General features: G+C 33.7%; 1 protein-coding gene across 7 annotated transcripts in view; it reads right to left on the bottom strand.

The window, feature by feature from the left end:
* The window catches only part of GRIK2 (glutamate ionotropic receptor kainate type subunit 2), a 732,858-nt gene that overhangs the window by 110,677 nt on the left and 608,107 nt on the right, over positions 1 to 14,074 (bottom strand). For 6 of the 7 annotated variants that reach the window (XM_042253366.1, XM_004011243.5, XM_060419220.1 and 3 more), the window contains 2 exons: positions 13,711 to 13,829; positions 9,906 to 10,123 (listed from right to left, as the gene is read on the bottom strand). In XM_042253366.1, the coding sequence (XP_042109300.1) occupies positions 9,906 to 10,123; positions 13,711 to 13,829 (337 nt within the window). The remainder of the gene's footprint in view (positions 1 to 9,905; positions 10,124 to 13,710; positions 13,830 to 14,074) is intronic. The other variant, XM_060419222.1, reaches the window with a different exon arrangement.

Consider the following 14,074-nt stretch of genomic DNA (forward strand, 5'->3'; position numbering starts at 1 on the left):
GACGATCCAGAGGAATAGAATAATATGTCTTTTATGATATTTTAAAGTTGGATGCCCCCCAAAAAACCCATAAAAAGTAAGCATGATTAATAGATCTTTTAGCCCCAATGCCAATAAATATAATTTCCTAAAAACATTTACATAACAGAGAGTCTGGATTTTTTGTTCATACGTTTGCTTTTGAATCATTCTTGTATATGGCTATGTATGTAGATGAAATCATCACTTTATTTTTTAAGAAATAAAACATGATGGGTTTTTTTTATATTTATCTCAGCCTAGTTTTTGTGTGTCCAAAAATGAGTCTTTCTTGAATTTCCTTCAAATTTTTGCCTAACCAGTGGCTATAAACTCTTACAGTGACAACTGTTATCATTATCCAGCATTTGACATGTCAGCTCGACATCACTATATTAACTGATTTTCAAGTTTTCTCATTCCCTGGGGGGCCCTCTCTCCTACGATTGATGAGGTACAAGGCAGTGTTTGAGTTGCCATTCTGACCTCACAAATAGCAAGAGTGGTCCCTGCACAGAGCAGAGAAGGGAAGGCAAAGGAGAGAGAGAACCACAGCTATCCTGGAATAACAGGAGCTCCACATACCTGCTTTCCAAGGCAATTAAAACATTGCTTCTCAAACTTTACACTTCAGTGGAACGCATGACTTGTTTCTTTCATTCCAGTGCTGCAAATCTTTATTGGTACATATTGAAACTTCAACAATTAGAGACTAAATTTTTGTCTCTGATATTTCACAGAAGCTAGAATAAAAGTGGCTGCTCCTTCCGAGTTTAAATACATTGAAACTCTAATCACTTATAATTCCCAGAATGGTGCTATCACTTACTTTTTAACTACTGAATTCACTCTGGCAGAGCTTGGGTAATAAAAGCCATCATATTCTAATTTTCGGACAGCTTGACAGAACCACTCTTCTTAGGACAGATAAAGTGTAATGGAGCACTTTCTTTCCCATAGGGAAGTCTTTGACTCATATGCTTTGATGCCAGCTAGCCTTCACATCTGCTGTCTCACCATTGATAGCTGTAACTTGGCATGCTAAACTAGTGTCTGATGAAGCAGCTTTCCTCAAAGGCACCATTTTATTTCTTGCAATGGGAACATAGTAAAATGGTGTTGGTTTTCTGTAGGCCTTATGCAAATCCCTGTAATAAACATAGGATCGGGCCTCACATACAATAAATTGTGTGTTAGATGAGGATGGGGGAAGGAGACAACTTCTTTGGGTAAAAATCACTCCCTTATTCTGCCAATAAATTAAATGCATCATAAATACATGGTTTAAATATTTCAAACTTGACTAATTAATATCAAAGCCATACTAGACACTGAAAAGAATACAAAAACACTTCAAAAATACCAACCATATAATATTAAACAAAACATTAGCATTTAAACTAATGTTAACAATGATCCATTACCCACAATCAATATCTTGATATTATTAATCGAGAAAAAAATAATTTTGGAGAGTCAGAGAAATAACATGGCTACAAAAATCTGTGTTTTTTTATTTCTAGAAAAAAGTATCTGATGAAGAATATATCAACATGAAGAAATGAACATTTCAGTAATAGTATTAATCACTAATCTAAACTGACTACTCAGATACGCTGGTTTTCAATCATACAAAACTTGTAAGTTTTGTTTCACTCTTCTAAGCTTATAGAAAAAAATTCAAAGTAAACTAAATTATCCCCAAAGTTGAATACACAAAGTAACAAAAAAATTAAAATGAAGTCTCTATTTATTCTGAATAACCACAGAGTAATTGCCCAGGTAGTAACTTGCAAGCAAGTTATCAAGAATAGATTTTGGCCAAGATTTAAACTATCTGGTTTTCCCATTTCCCAAGATAAAGCAGAATGTTAGGTTTGAGAAACATTTTGCTTCAGTTTAGATCTCTAGGGGGATACTGAAGAATTATAGTGAAACAAAGGAAGACTTCAATTTTAATTATGTAATAATTTATTCCCATCCATTAATGTAGGTACATTCTTTTGCCCACAAGGAAAGGAGTGACAGTGGCTCACCAAATATTACAGAATTGTACAGTAAGCTCAGGCAAGAAAACTGCATGAGCCCAAATTTCAAATGGTGCAGGTTGGGAAGTTCCCCTGGGGGAGGGAATGACAACCCATTCCAGTGCTCTTGCCTGGAGAATCCCACGCACAGAGGAGTCTGGTGGGCTACGGTCCATAGTGTCACAAAGAGTCAGACACAACTGAGCAACTCAGCAGGCACACACATGGTATGAAGTATTTCATCTCTTCTTAATCTCCTCCCCATTAGAAAAACAGAAAAGTCACATGTATCAACACAATCCTTTCAGGACTCTAGTATGCCCTGTTATAGGTCTCTTTAATTGCCCCTCCATCCCCGCCTTGACAGAAGAAACTGCAATAAAGGTTTATAAAGGAAAGGTGAATATATTCACTGCTCAGTTCCCATAAAACATATGCTTTCTCAACTTTTTAGGTACACAAACAAAAATCAGAATTTACCCCAGCATATTTCTTTGAGCAGGAGAAAGTTGTAACCTTCTTCATCCTGCTACAAGACAGTTCTTACGCATACCTATCAAGAGCCTCCAGGAATGGTGTCAAAAGTGAAGATGTAATTATGCTATTTATTCTCAGCAAACCTGTTGAAAAAGGCTTTAAACAATTCAAGTAAATAATCTAAAAGAAGTAAGAATGTGGTCAGCAGAATTATCATTTTATGCCTTTGTCTGATATTTTGTAATGTCTGAGTTGCAGAAGAGAAAAATGCCCACTGTAAATTGAAAGAAGTAGAAGTGGATGCAATTGGTTACTAACAATTATTACCAATAAACAAGGGGCTATTTAAATATCAAATTAACTCTTTCTGCACATTAGAATCACTGGTGGAGGTTATAAAAAAGATGCTCAGGATCCTGCCTCAAGAAAGTTTTAATCACTTGGCTTGGAGAGAAGTGCTCTTTGAAAGCTCCCCAAGTGATTCTACTGTTCTAATGTGCAGATAGGTTGAGACTAATGACGTACATGAATGGATATTTTAAAGATGTTCATAACTTAGCAGATGGCATATCCAATAGGACAAAATAGTGACTCAATCCTTTCTAAAAGAAAAGTTGATATGAAAACCAAGACTATTATTCATCAGTGATATGACTGTCACAGACAAGACCATATTTCCATATGCTATGCATGCGATTTAGTCCTATAGTTTGCCATATTTTCTAGGACTTCAGTAGATTAAAAAAATAGCCCCATGATTTAAAGTAGTGCTAATAAAGTAGTTTTAATAAAGTAGTCAGCATGACTAACTTTACTGGGCTATGGTCTAGAACAAGGGTTCCCAAACCCTGGGATCTAATGTCTGATCATTGGATCTGGAGTTGATATAATAATAACAGAAATAAGTAAAGTAAGTAAGTAAAGTCACTCAGTCGTGTCCAACTCTTTGTGACCCTACGGACTGCAGCCCACCAGGCTCCTCAGTCCATGGGATTCTCCAGGCAAGAATACTGGAGTGGGTTGCCATTTCCTTCTCCAGGGGATCTTCCCAACCCAGGGATCGAACCCGGGTCTCCTGCGTTGGAGGCAGATGCTTTAACCTCTGAACCACCAGGGAAGCAAATAAAGTGTACAGTAAATGTAATGTGCTTGAATCATCCTGAAAATATCCAGACACCTCAGTCCGTGGAAAAATTGTCTTTTGTGAAACTGGTTCTGGTGTCAAAAAAAGTTGGGGACTGCTGGTCTAGAATTTTTGATGCATACATAGGGAGGCATACTCTATCAATGAGTCAAAAATTTTAATCACAAAATTTGATGCCAATATAACTATTCTCATATTAATATTTTATCTTTAAATTATTTTATAGTTATAGAGAAAATATTTCTCATCTGAGACAGAAAAATAACATTTGAGACCTTTTTTTCTAATTTATTGAGGAGAAAGGGGGGTATCATTACTAAGCATAAATTGATTCCAATAAGTTAAATTAACTGTGAACAAGGCTGTATGCTGGTTAGTGACACCTAAATAAAGTGGGCAATCCTTAGATTGAGCAAATATTTAAGAAGTTATCCCTGTACTTACTAAAGTACCATATGAATTTTCCAATTATTATATTGTCAGAGAATCCTTTCTGGATAATGGTAGAAATCATTAGAATATATTAAGTAGTAAATCTATTACACAATGAAAATCATACTCAATTTCTATCCATGTGCAAATAATTATTGAACCTTTTTTTGTGATCACCATGCTTAACTAAGAATTTGCCATAAAAAATATAAAGTCATTAAAGAATAAGTTCTGGAGATACAATGTGAAATATGATTATAGTCAACAATACTGCATTATAAACTTCTAAGTTGCTAAGAAACTAGATCTTGATTGTTCTAACCATAAAAAGGAAATGATAATTATGATGTCACTGAGACATTGTCTAACGCTATAGTGGTAACCATACTGCAATACATATGTCTCTCAAATCAATACATTTTTCACCATAAACTTACACAATGCTGCATGTTGATTGTATAAAAACTAAAAATAAATAAAATAAATTCAAAACCAATGTTAAATATCTTTGCCATGTTCAGAAACTATTCTAGGTCAATTTCCTGAATATGCAAAATGGAAATTCCCAAGTATTTTACCATCAACTTAAGGGGAAAATAAACATTTATTTCAGAAAACACTTTTTGATCTGAAAAATAACTATAGATGCCATGTTAAGAATTGACTTTTCTAATGTATAAATCTCTTTATAGAAAATATATTATAATTCCATTAGCAGCACTATTCTCAATAAAAATAACAGAATTTATGTTTTGTAGAAATTAAGATCTATGAATAGTAAGTTTCTAAATCCATTTATTAAGTGCATGCAGTAAACTGTCAACTTTTTACATTCTATCCCTTGAGTCAGAAATTACTTACGTTCTCTTGGCATTTAAGAAACAAAAATCAGTCAAGCTTTCAGAAAATCATTACAGGCATGCCACACAAGCAATTCAGCCTTAAAAACCTGTACTGTCACCCCAGCATAATTTAATTTTAGAAAACCATTGAACTGATAAGCTTAGAATAAGTAGTAGACTATACCGAACATGCTATAGTTGTATCTGCCCCAATGGTTTAAGGCAAATATTTTAGAAACTTAATATGATCAAATAGTTGAGGTCATGTGGGTTAGCCCAAATGACAAATGCATTTAGCTCTTTTGAGTAATGATGGTTATGCCATGATGTCTTTGGCTATTACTTTTATTGTCAATATTATGAGTTCCTTGGTTATTGGTTTCATAATTAATAAGTCACTTAACCTCTCCATGGCCCAGTTTCCTCATCTGTTAAATGAGCATAATGATAATTGCTTCCTACCTTGATAGGGGTTGCTGGCAAGATTAATGAGTTGGCATTTAGAATGTACTTTGAATTCTTCTAAAGAGGGAAACTATGCATAAAGAAAAATGAAACAAAATAATACCTTCTTTGCTTCTAAGTAACAAAAGATAAAACTACCCTTCCCAGATGGATTAATTCATTTGCTTGCATTCCTAACTCTGTAACCTTCATACACGCTTGAATAAATTGATTTTTTAACCCAAGGTTAAAATGAAAATAGAGTAACAGGGAGGCCTGTTTCTATGATGACTTCCCTGGTGGCTCAGTTGATAAAGCATCTGCCTACAATGTGGGAGACCCGGGTTCGATCCCTGGGTTGGAAAGATCCCCTGGAGAAGGCAATGGCACCCCACTCCAGTACTCTTGCCTGGAAAATCCCATGGACAGAGGAGCCTGGTAGGCTACAGTCTATGGGGTCGCAAGTAGGACACGACTGAGTGACTTCACTAAAATGAAAATACTATGGAGGGCTACATATTTTGAAGAAACCTTTCCAACTCTACAGAATAGAAAAATTTTCAAAGTAAACGCATATTCTAAACACAGCTAAAATCCTTTATCACAGGTGTTGCATCAATGAATGGAATATTCATTGTTCCAAAAGATAACTGTACAGAAATTTGCTTTAAAAGAAGTGAGTTGCTGCTGTAAAGGAAACCTAACTATGTACCACTGATAGTAGATGGTGGAGTTAGGAATTAAGCTCAGGTTTCTCTGATTCCAGTTGCCTTCCCTCTTAACTATTCTAAATTGTAGAATATAAGTTCAGAAGTATTAAGTGATTTACATTAGATATTTGATACTACTTAAATGTCCTTTCAACATGTGGCAGAATTTATCTAATAACTATAAAGGAGGACACATATTTCCTGTGATATCTTTAGGAAAGACAGACTATATTAGTATACGTAACAAAACCAGAGATTTCAGGGAGACCAAACCCGGAAAGAAAATTTGTAGAAATTGAAAAACCTGAGTCACGAGTTGCACAGAAACAAGGTGATTTCAGCATCATTTTTAAAACACACGATCCACTTTGAAAATCTAGGGATTCTCAAAAGAGACCATACTACCTACAGGCTATGGCTAAGTTATTTTTGAGCTGATAATCTACATGTATTCATTCTCTTAATTTTTATACTTCAAGGAGAAAAGAATATTCTAGTTGCTTGGTAATATTCTACATTGTGTTGGGGTGAGGCTTCAGTTTGGCTACACCAAGTTCCTAGATTCTGAGAATGGTTTGACTCCTACTTTATTGTTTTTCAATAAGATCCCTGGGCCCTCAGCTATTTTATTATCTAAATATGACTATGAACATATTGGTGATGTCATATAGCTTTCTATTGTTTTACATGAAATTACAATGAAGAACCACCGTCTGCTCAATTTTGAGTTACTTTCCCAGTCATTGCTTTACATTTATCCCTGGAGAGAATGTGTGTGGCGTGTAATGGATATAGGGGAGATGAATGAAATCTTCTTGATAACAGTATACATGTAAGGTCAATGAACAAAGTCAGGCATGTTCTTTGGAAAAAGAATTGTTCAGTGCTGTAGAATGACTGTGTAACTCTGTTTTTGCAATACTGAACACTCACCCCTCCTTTAAGCCCAGATATCTTGAGCCAGCTCTTGCTTGCAGTAATACAACTTTACCATTCTTTAAAATAAATTTTGGAACTGAGCTGTTCCAGAACAATTCGCTAGCAGCAGGGTCTTACTCAATTAGTAAAAACAGGATGGAAATTCCTTTAGAAAGTCAATGCCTTAAGGGTGCTTCCTAGAGTGTTTGTATGCATTGCTGTTAATTAAGAAAAAAATAATGGTATCAGATGTAAATTCACTACACACAATAGTCTCTGATTCACTGTAGAATTTCAAAATGAGTGTGCAATTGCTTCAATTCCAGATTGGTAGGGATTTTTTTTTTTTAATTCATACTAATAGCTGGTATAGAAAATGAAAGTGTTCATCTCTCAGTCATGTCTGACTCTTTGGGACACCACGGACTGTATCCCACCAGGCTCTTCTGTCCATGGAGTTCTCCTGGCAAGAATATTGAGTGGGTTGTCATTCCCTTTTCCAGGGGATCTTTCCAACCCAGGGATCGAACCCGAGTCTCTGGCATTGCAGGCATATTCTGAGCCACCAGGAAAGGAGATTTCATATAAACAAAATTTCATACCAATAGCTGGTATAAGCATATAGTTTAACAAGCCAAAATATGTAGCTGAAATAAGTATCATTTAGGGATACACTAAAATAACTAAAGAAAAATCAACATTTACTGAATACTGTATCCTTTCAAATTTTAATGCCTTTTCAAGTTTCAACAGTAAGATGTCAGCATGTGATAAAACTATCAACATAATTGTCACCTTAGTGATTATCACTGTGTGGCTTTTATTGTGACTATTGCACATTTCCAAAGGCTTCAATTTTATAGAAAGAAAGTCTGTGCTGCTAAAAACAGAAAGTTGTTTCACATCAATTTTCTCTGGGTGCTAGAGGCACTCCCATGTGTGAGAAAGGAAAACTAGAGATGAAAGACTAAGAAGAAAAGTGAGCAGCAAAGAAAAGTGAAGTTAGGTAAAATGACAGTGCAAGAGAGCAACTGAACTAAAACAACAGCAACAAAAAGCATAGCAGACGACTAGAAAGATTGTAAAGAAAAGAAAGGGAGAGATAAGCTCAAAGATGGGGAAAAGATGAAAAATTTCAGTGATTTTCCCAGAGGTGTATCTTGCTATAATACACAAAAGCTTTGAAACAGGATATGTAGGTAATCTAGAAAATAAAAACAAAATTTGAAGTATTTGTGAGGCTAAAATTATTACTTCTGGTATCAGACCACTTGCATTAGTATTTTATATGCATTATTGTACAAACAACTTCAAAAGCCCCTCAAACACTGCGATAATCTAAATGCACCACATATTCACTCTCTACAAAGTTACTAACACTGATGATATACATTTACAATTTTCAACAGCTAGTCTCTTTTTTTATTAAAAAAGGTTTTTTAATAAGAAAAACAATCTCTATTAATTTTTAATACTCAATTGGGAAAAATGATCAATTGCAATTAATATAATCAAATAGCACCATATTGATCTCAATGACTTGCTCATACTTGATTATTCAATAAATTTAATTAAATAATAATTGTTTTCCAATTAAATGTAAAATATGCATCCAATCTTTAAGCTAGCCATTAAAAATATTCTCTTTGAAAGCAATTTAATTTTAAGAATTATGTGGATTTGACCAAAACATTCAATCGATTTCATTCTTTAGGTATTTGGTGATCTCCAGAACCCCCCAAAAAGCTGATTTAATTTGGTAAGAATTTTTACAAAGAAAATTATATAATTATTTGTCAAGTTAAGTCATATAAAATCCTGTTATTGCTGATCCCTGTGATTGCTGATCCCGTCTGCAACAAACTATAAGTTTCTTAAAAGTGAGAATTAGATATTATTTGCTCTAGAATACCCAATGTGTAGCACAGTTTCTGGTACTTGGCAGGTGCTGCCTGGAGTTTTGTTGAAATAATTTATTTTTTATCTTGAATCAATTATTTTTTAAAGAGAAAAACAATATACCACTTCTATCCACTTGAAGTGCCAATTGCATTTGTGTGAACAATGAAGGAAAATACCAAGGCTTAAAAATTGCTAAATTACAAACAATATAAAAATAATCAGTAAAACAGAAAATAAATTATGACATAATACTGATTCCCTAAAGTGGAATCTCCTCATTGGCTCTACTCTGACCCAATGAGATCAGTGGAAGTAAGGAGACAATCTGAATATTATAGAGGAGGACAAGATGCTATGTACCTGGAATTTGGTGCCACCATAATTTCCGCTTAAATGTTTAACAGACTTCCCCACTGCAAACCACTGCATGCCAATGGGGTAGCCCATTTTGAGATTCTACGCCTTCCAGAATATTAGATGCATGATTGTCCAGCGAATAGGAACTATTTGTGCTTATTTTCCTTGTTTTTTTGTAGGCTCTCAACAAGTAAAACCTGTTTCATCTTAACAAAAAGAAATGCCTATATGGAAAACATTCTTACATGTAATCATTTTATTCTTCTGGAATATCCACACCTTGTAGAGTCTGAATCTCCCACTATTCAATTTTCAGTAGATACATTACTTTGTCTATTTACATTCAATGACAAAACCTTGGTGGGGAAAATAATGTTACTTCTAAACAGATTTTCCTCTAAACAAAGATGAAATACTTATAAAGCAAAAACTCCTTGCCATTTGCAAGTATTAAAATGATTTGCTTTGATGACCCTATATTTAGTTGAATATGTCTCCATCCCATAAGAAATATGCTATTGATTATTCTCTACAAATAACAACGTTCCTATGCTCTTACATTCATTAACAAGAAAAGGTTTGTTTGTATTCTATCATTTTAATACATAAATTTTAGATAACCAGTAAGACTTACCTTGAAAAAAGTCATGGTTGCACCATCCTCTACTGCTCCATACTCTATCTTGGTTTGTTTAGCTAAATCATCAGCAGAGTCAATAGGGGATTCCATGCGCTCCACTGTCAGAAAGGCGGCTAAGTTAGCAGTATACGAAGAAATGATGATAAGTGTGAAAAACCACCAAATGCCTCCCACTATCCTGGTGGAGAGCGCTTTGGGCATGAGCTCAGAACCTAACAAAGATTGGGGGGAAAAGGTGAGACGAATACAGAGAATTTGATCAGCAGTCAGGTACTTTTGGTCACAGTGGAAGAACGGAATCACTGTGTAATAAAAGCTTAAATCATAGATTTACATATCACTTTAGTAAGCAAGGAACAACCCGTGGGAGAGCAGAGGCTAACTTCAGATAGCATGTCTCTTAGGACATCTGTGCTTACATATAGTGACAGGAGACTGAGCTCTACCTGAGACTGTACAAAATAAGAATCACATAGTAATGACTGGATAGCCTTTATAAAAATAGCATTAGAATGGAGAATATCTCTCCTGTTTATAAACTACTTTTATAGATTTTTATATTCTATAAAAAAGCAGGTTTTAGAAGAAATGATTTAATGTACACTTTGATCCATTTCATAGCAATCTTTATGTGAAGTTTCATTATTCATGTGCATGAAGCTCAAAAATCTTGTCTATACTGCCATTTTAAAAAGTAATGTATGAAAACAATTTCATTATCCACATTTTTTGAGCCAGGGGGCTTCAGTCCAGTTTTTATTTTAAAATAGGTAGTCAACTATTTTTTTATGCATAAACAAATATCTCCTGTCACTATAGTTAGCTTCAGTGAGGGAAATCAGAATAAGAATAAATAGTTAAATTGGCATAAATTTATCTTTACACATATATACAAATTTCATAGTTATAGTACAATATGTGGCTGGAGTTGTCTGTTCATGGTATTAATAAGAGAATGAGATCTCATCATTACATATTGCTTTTGATTATTATTAATTTTAATTAATTTAGATTATACATTAAAATTCTAACACTTTTTAAATTGAGTCTTTTAGTTTTACCATGTTATTTATAGCCTTAATATGTAAATGTATAAATATCAGCATGTATAACTTTTTTAATAAGAAAATTATACAAAATTTATGTATATATATTACTATTTACCCTTCATCATTTTGAACCTATAATCAAGAAAGCATTGTCTACAAATAAATTAACTTTAATAAGGTTTGAGTAAAATGGAATGAAGCAAAGATGGACTCCATGTTTTATATATTTTTAAATATAATAATGAATACAGTAAGATAACATATCTCTATATGCATTAAACATACAACAAATTATTCATGCTAACATTGAAAAGAAGTGGTATCATGACTTGGTTCTAGCAAAACAGTCCATCTTATACTGCAGCTCATCTTACGCTTCCAATTTCAAACAAACAAACAACATTTTAGAAAGCAGACAGACTTGGACATGACAGCCAACTCCAGCTCCAGACTCTTGCCTACCACTCTGTAAGAAAAACAAAACAAAATAAAACAGAAAAGTACCTTTCTGATGTAGTTGCTCCTAGGCCCTGTCAGACACACACTTGGACACCGAAACACTAAAATATTCCCACCATGATCAGCAGCTTTGGCTGCCCAGTCTACCATTTCTTTTCTTTTTCTTTTTTGAACAACAACACCAATAAAGTCAAACAAGACTGAGAAAGAAAAGAACAGTGGAGACATTCGACAAAAAAGGCCCAATTACCACAAGTTCATATCTTACCCAAGGACTTAAAGTGAATACCTCTTAGGCTTGTGAATCAGAGCCTGGTTAGGGGCTGACTGTCATGTACTCAAGGTAACGTCATGTCCAGCACTATATCCCACTAATTCCTGGGGAGCTGGGCATCAGCCAGAATAGTATGGGTTCCTCTTTCATGTATCCACCAGCAGTGAAGTAGTTATGTGGCAAAGCAAATGTACATTTGAATTTTTCATTGCTTGGATTGCTTGTCATCATTTTTAGAGATATTATATATAATTTTATGTCTTATTGCTAGATTTTATAAATATCAAGTTCATCTCACCAATATTGAAATTCAAAAATATCCAAATATTTTATAAATTATACATAAAAATAATATACTATTTTTCAAAGTGGTAGGAAAAATAATTTTAAAAACTTTATTATGGTTAGATCTTTACTATGAGAATAATTCATTCCAGGCTATCAGAGTTAGTTATTAGCAGGTTACTAGCAATGTGCCTGGGTAAATCACATAATCCAGTGCTACTTGGAAGAGATTCCTGTCTCATATGATGTATTTTTATTTACTTTTATATTTTTTAAGATAACTCCAATATTATCTTCCATCTGTAAATAAATCTGAGGGGGAAAAAAAGCCACTGGACTCAAAATGTAGGAAAGGGCAAATACAGTTATTGATTATTCATTTTATTTAGAAAGAGATGCCACTCGCTTAATTAGTTTATGTAAGAGTTCTCTGAACCTTCAAGTTTCAGATTTAAATACATATATATCTGGATGTTCATATTTTTAAAAGCAAAAATTATCTCATTAGTAGGATTGCTTGCAACATGAATTTAAGTTAATTTTTTCCTTTTAATCTGCAAATATTTACTTTGAGTTTAGGAAGTAGTTTATAAATGAAACAGTCAGAAATAATGGATTTCTGCATAATATTAAACATGCAAAAGCAAAGTACCTATTTTATTAACAATTTATAATTTAACAATAAATTTTCTCTTCTTCAGTGCTATAGAATGAATTTCTTCAATGTGGATCATAAATACACCAGTAAAATTTAAGGTAAACCCTTATATGGGTGTGGTAACCCTTACAAATAAGTATCTTTTCTTTCCTTAATCCAGTCACTGTCAGTTGTTAAAGGGCATTTTGATTTATTTACAAAATTTTAAAACTTAAAAATATTACATTTTAAATGCATAAAATAGTCTGGTTTTGAAATCTTTTATACTGAGTAGTAGGTCTGACATATTAATTTACTGAACTTTATATAAATACTGAAAGATTAATAAAAGAAATCACAGCAGCAAAAAAAAACAGTTAGCTTGGGAGAACTGAGACTAAAATAATAAATTCATAGTTATAAATATACCATTAAAACATATTGCATATATTATGTCATTTTCTAAGAAATGTAGCCTTTACTTTTAACATTAATATTATAATTTTTAAATAATTATGAAAGAGTATTTTTGCATGCACTTCTGAGCATGCAATACTTTATATTCTTATATACTATCAGATGCAGCTAATATTTTACTTGTAAAGGTAACTCTAAATGGTTAAATATTTTATTTTTACAAATTTATATGCAATAGATTTACTAATCATGCAATACAAAGGCATCTAGTCATCAAGAATTGATAGGAAAGGGAATTTTTTACATCAAAATGAAACAAGAAACAGGAGCAATACACTGTATTCTTGTCTCAAGAAGATGCAGTCTTAGTAGTGCTTTAAACGCAGCTTCTAGCTAATGGATCAGGTTAGCTGGGTTATCTATGAGACAATGTATCTACCATAGGTTAAGAAAGTTAGATGATATACGTTATGTGCAATTGCAAAAGCTAATTATTTTCTCAGAATCTCCCTTGGATGGGATTTGAGAATGCCTAAATGCATCAGATAGATGGAGAAGCTGGATTATGGTTACATGCAGAGAGGCACCCATGCAAGCGACTTGTGCCAGCAAGAGCTGTCACCCCCAGCAAAGAGTGGGACATGGTGCCCAAGGGAAATAGCAGGCTGAATCGTATACCTTGCTGCATGAGAGCTCCAACTCCAAACCAGAAACTATTTAGCAAGGTGAAATTGTTTTCCACCACGTCTGAGTCAGGGTTGCAAGGGTGTGGGTTATACCACTCATAGGGACTAAACCTGTGGTAATTGACAGAAGAAAAGAATATATTTAAATGGCAGTAAGAAGACATTCTATCCAGCATTTTTGCTGCAAAAGAAACAGAAAGACAGGTAAGATTAAGCAGAAACCAGAAATCAGCATTTTTATAGTATAATTTCATATTCATGACAGCAAGTTCTATGTTTTAAAGATACCTATCCTTATCAGCTGATTACATACTAAGATGATTAGCAGCATTTCTTTACCATATATGACATAAGAG

This window comes from Ovis aries, chromosome 8 (assembly GCF_016772045.2).
Source record: "Ovis aries strain OAR_USU_Benz2616 breed Rambouillet chromosome 8, ARS-UI_Ramb_v3.0, whole genome shotgun sequence".
Taxonomy (NCBI): domain Eukaryota; kingdom Metazoa; phylum Chordata; class Mammalia; order Artiodactyla; family Bovidae; genus Ovis; species Ovis aries.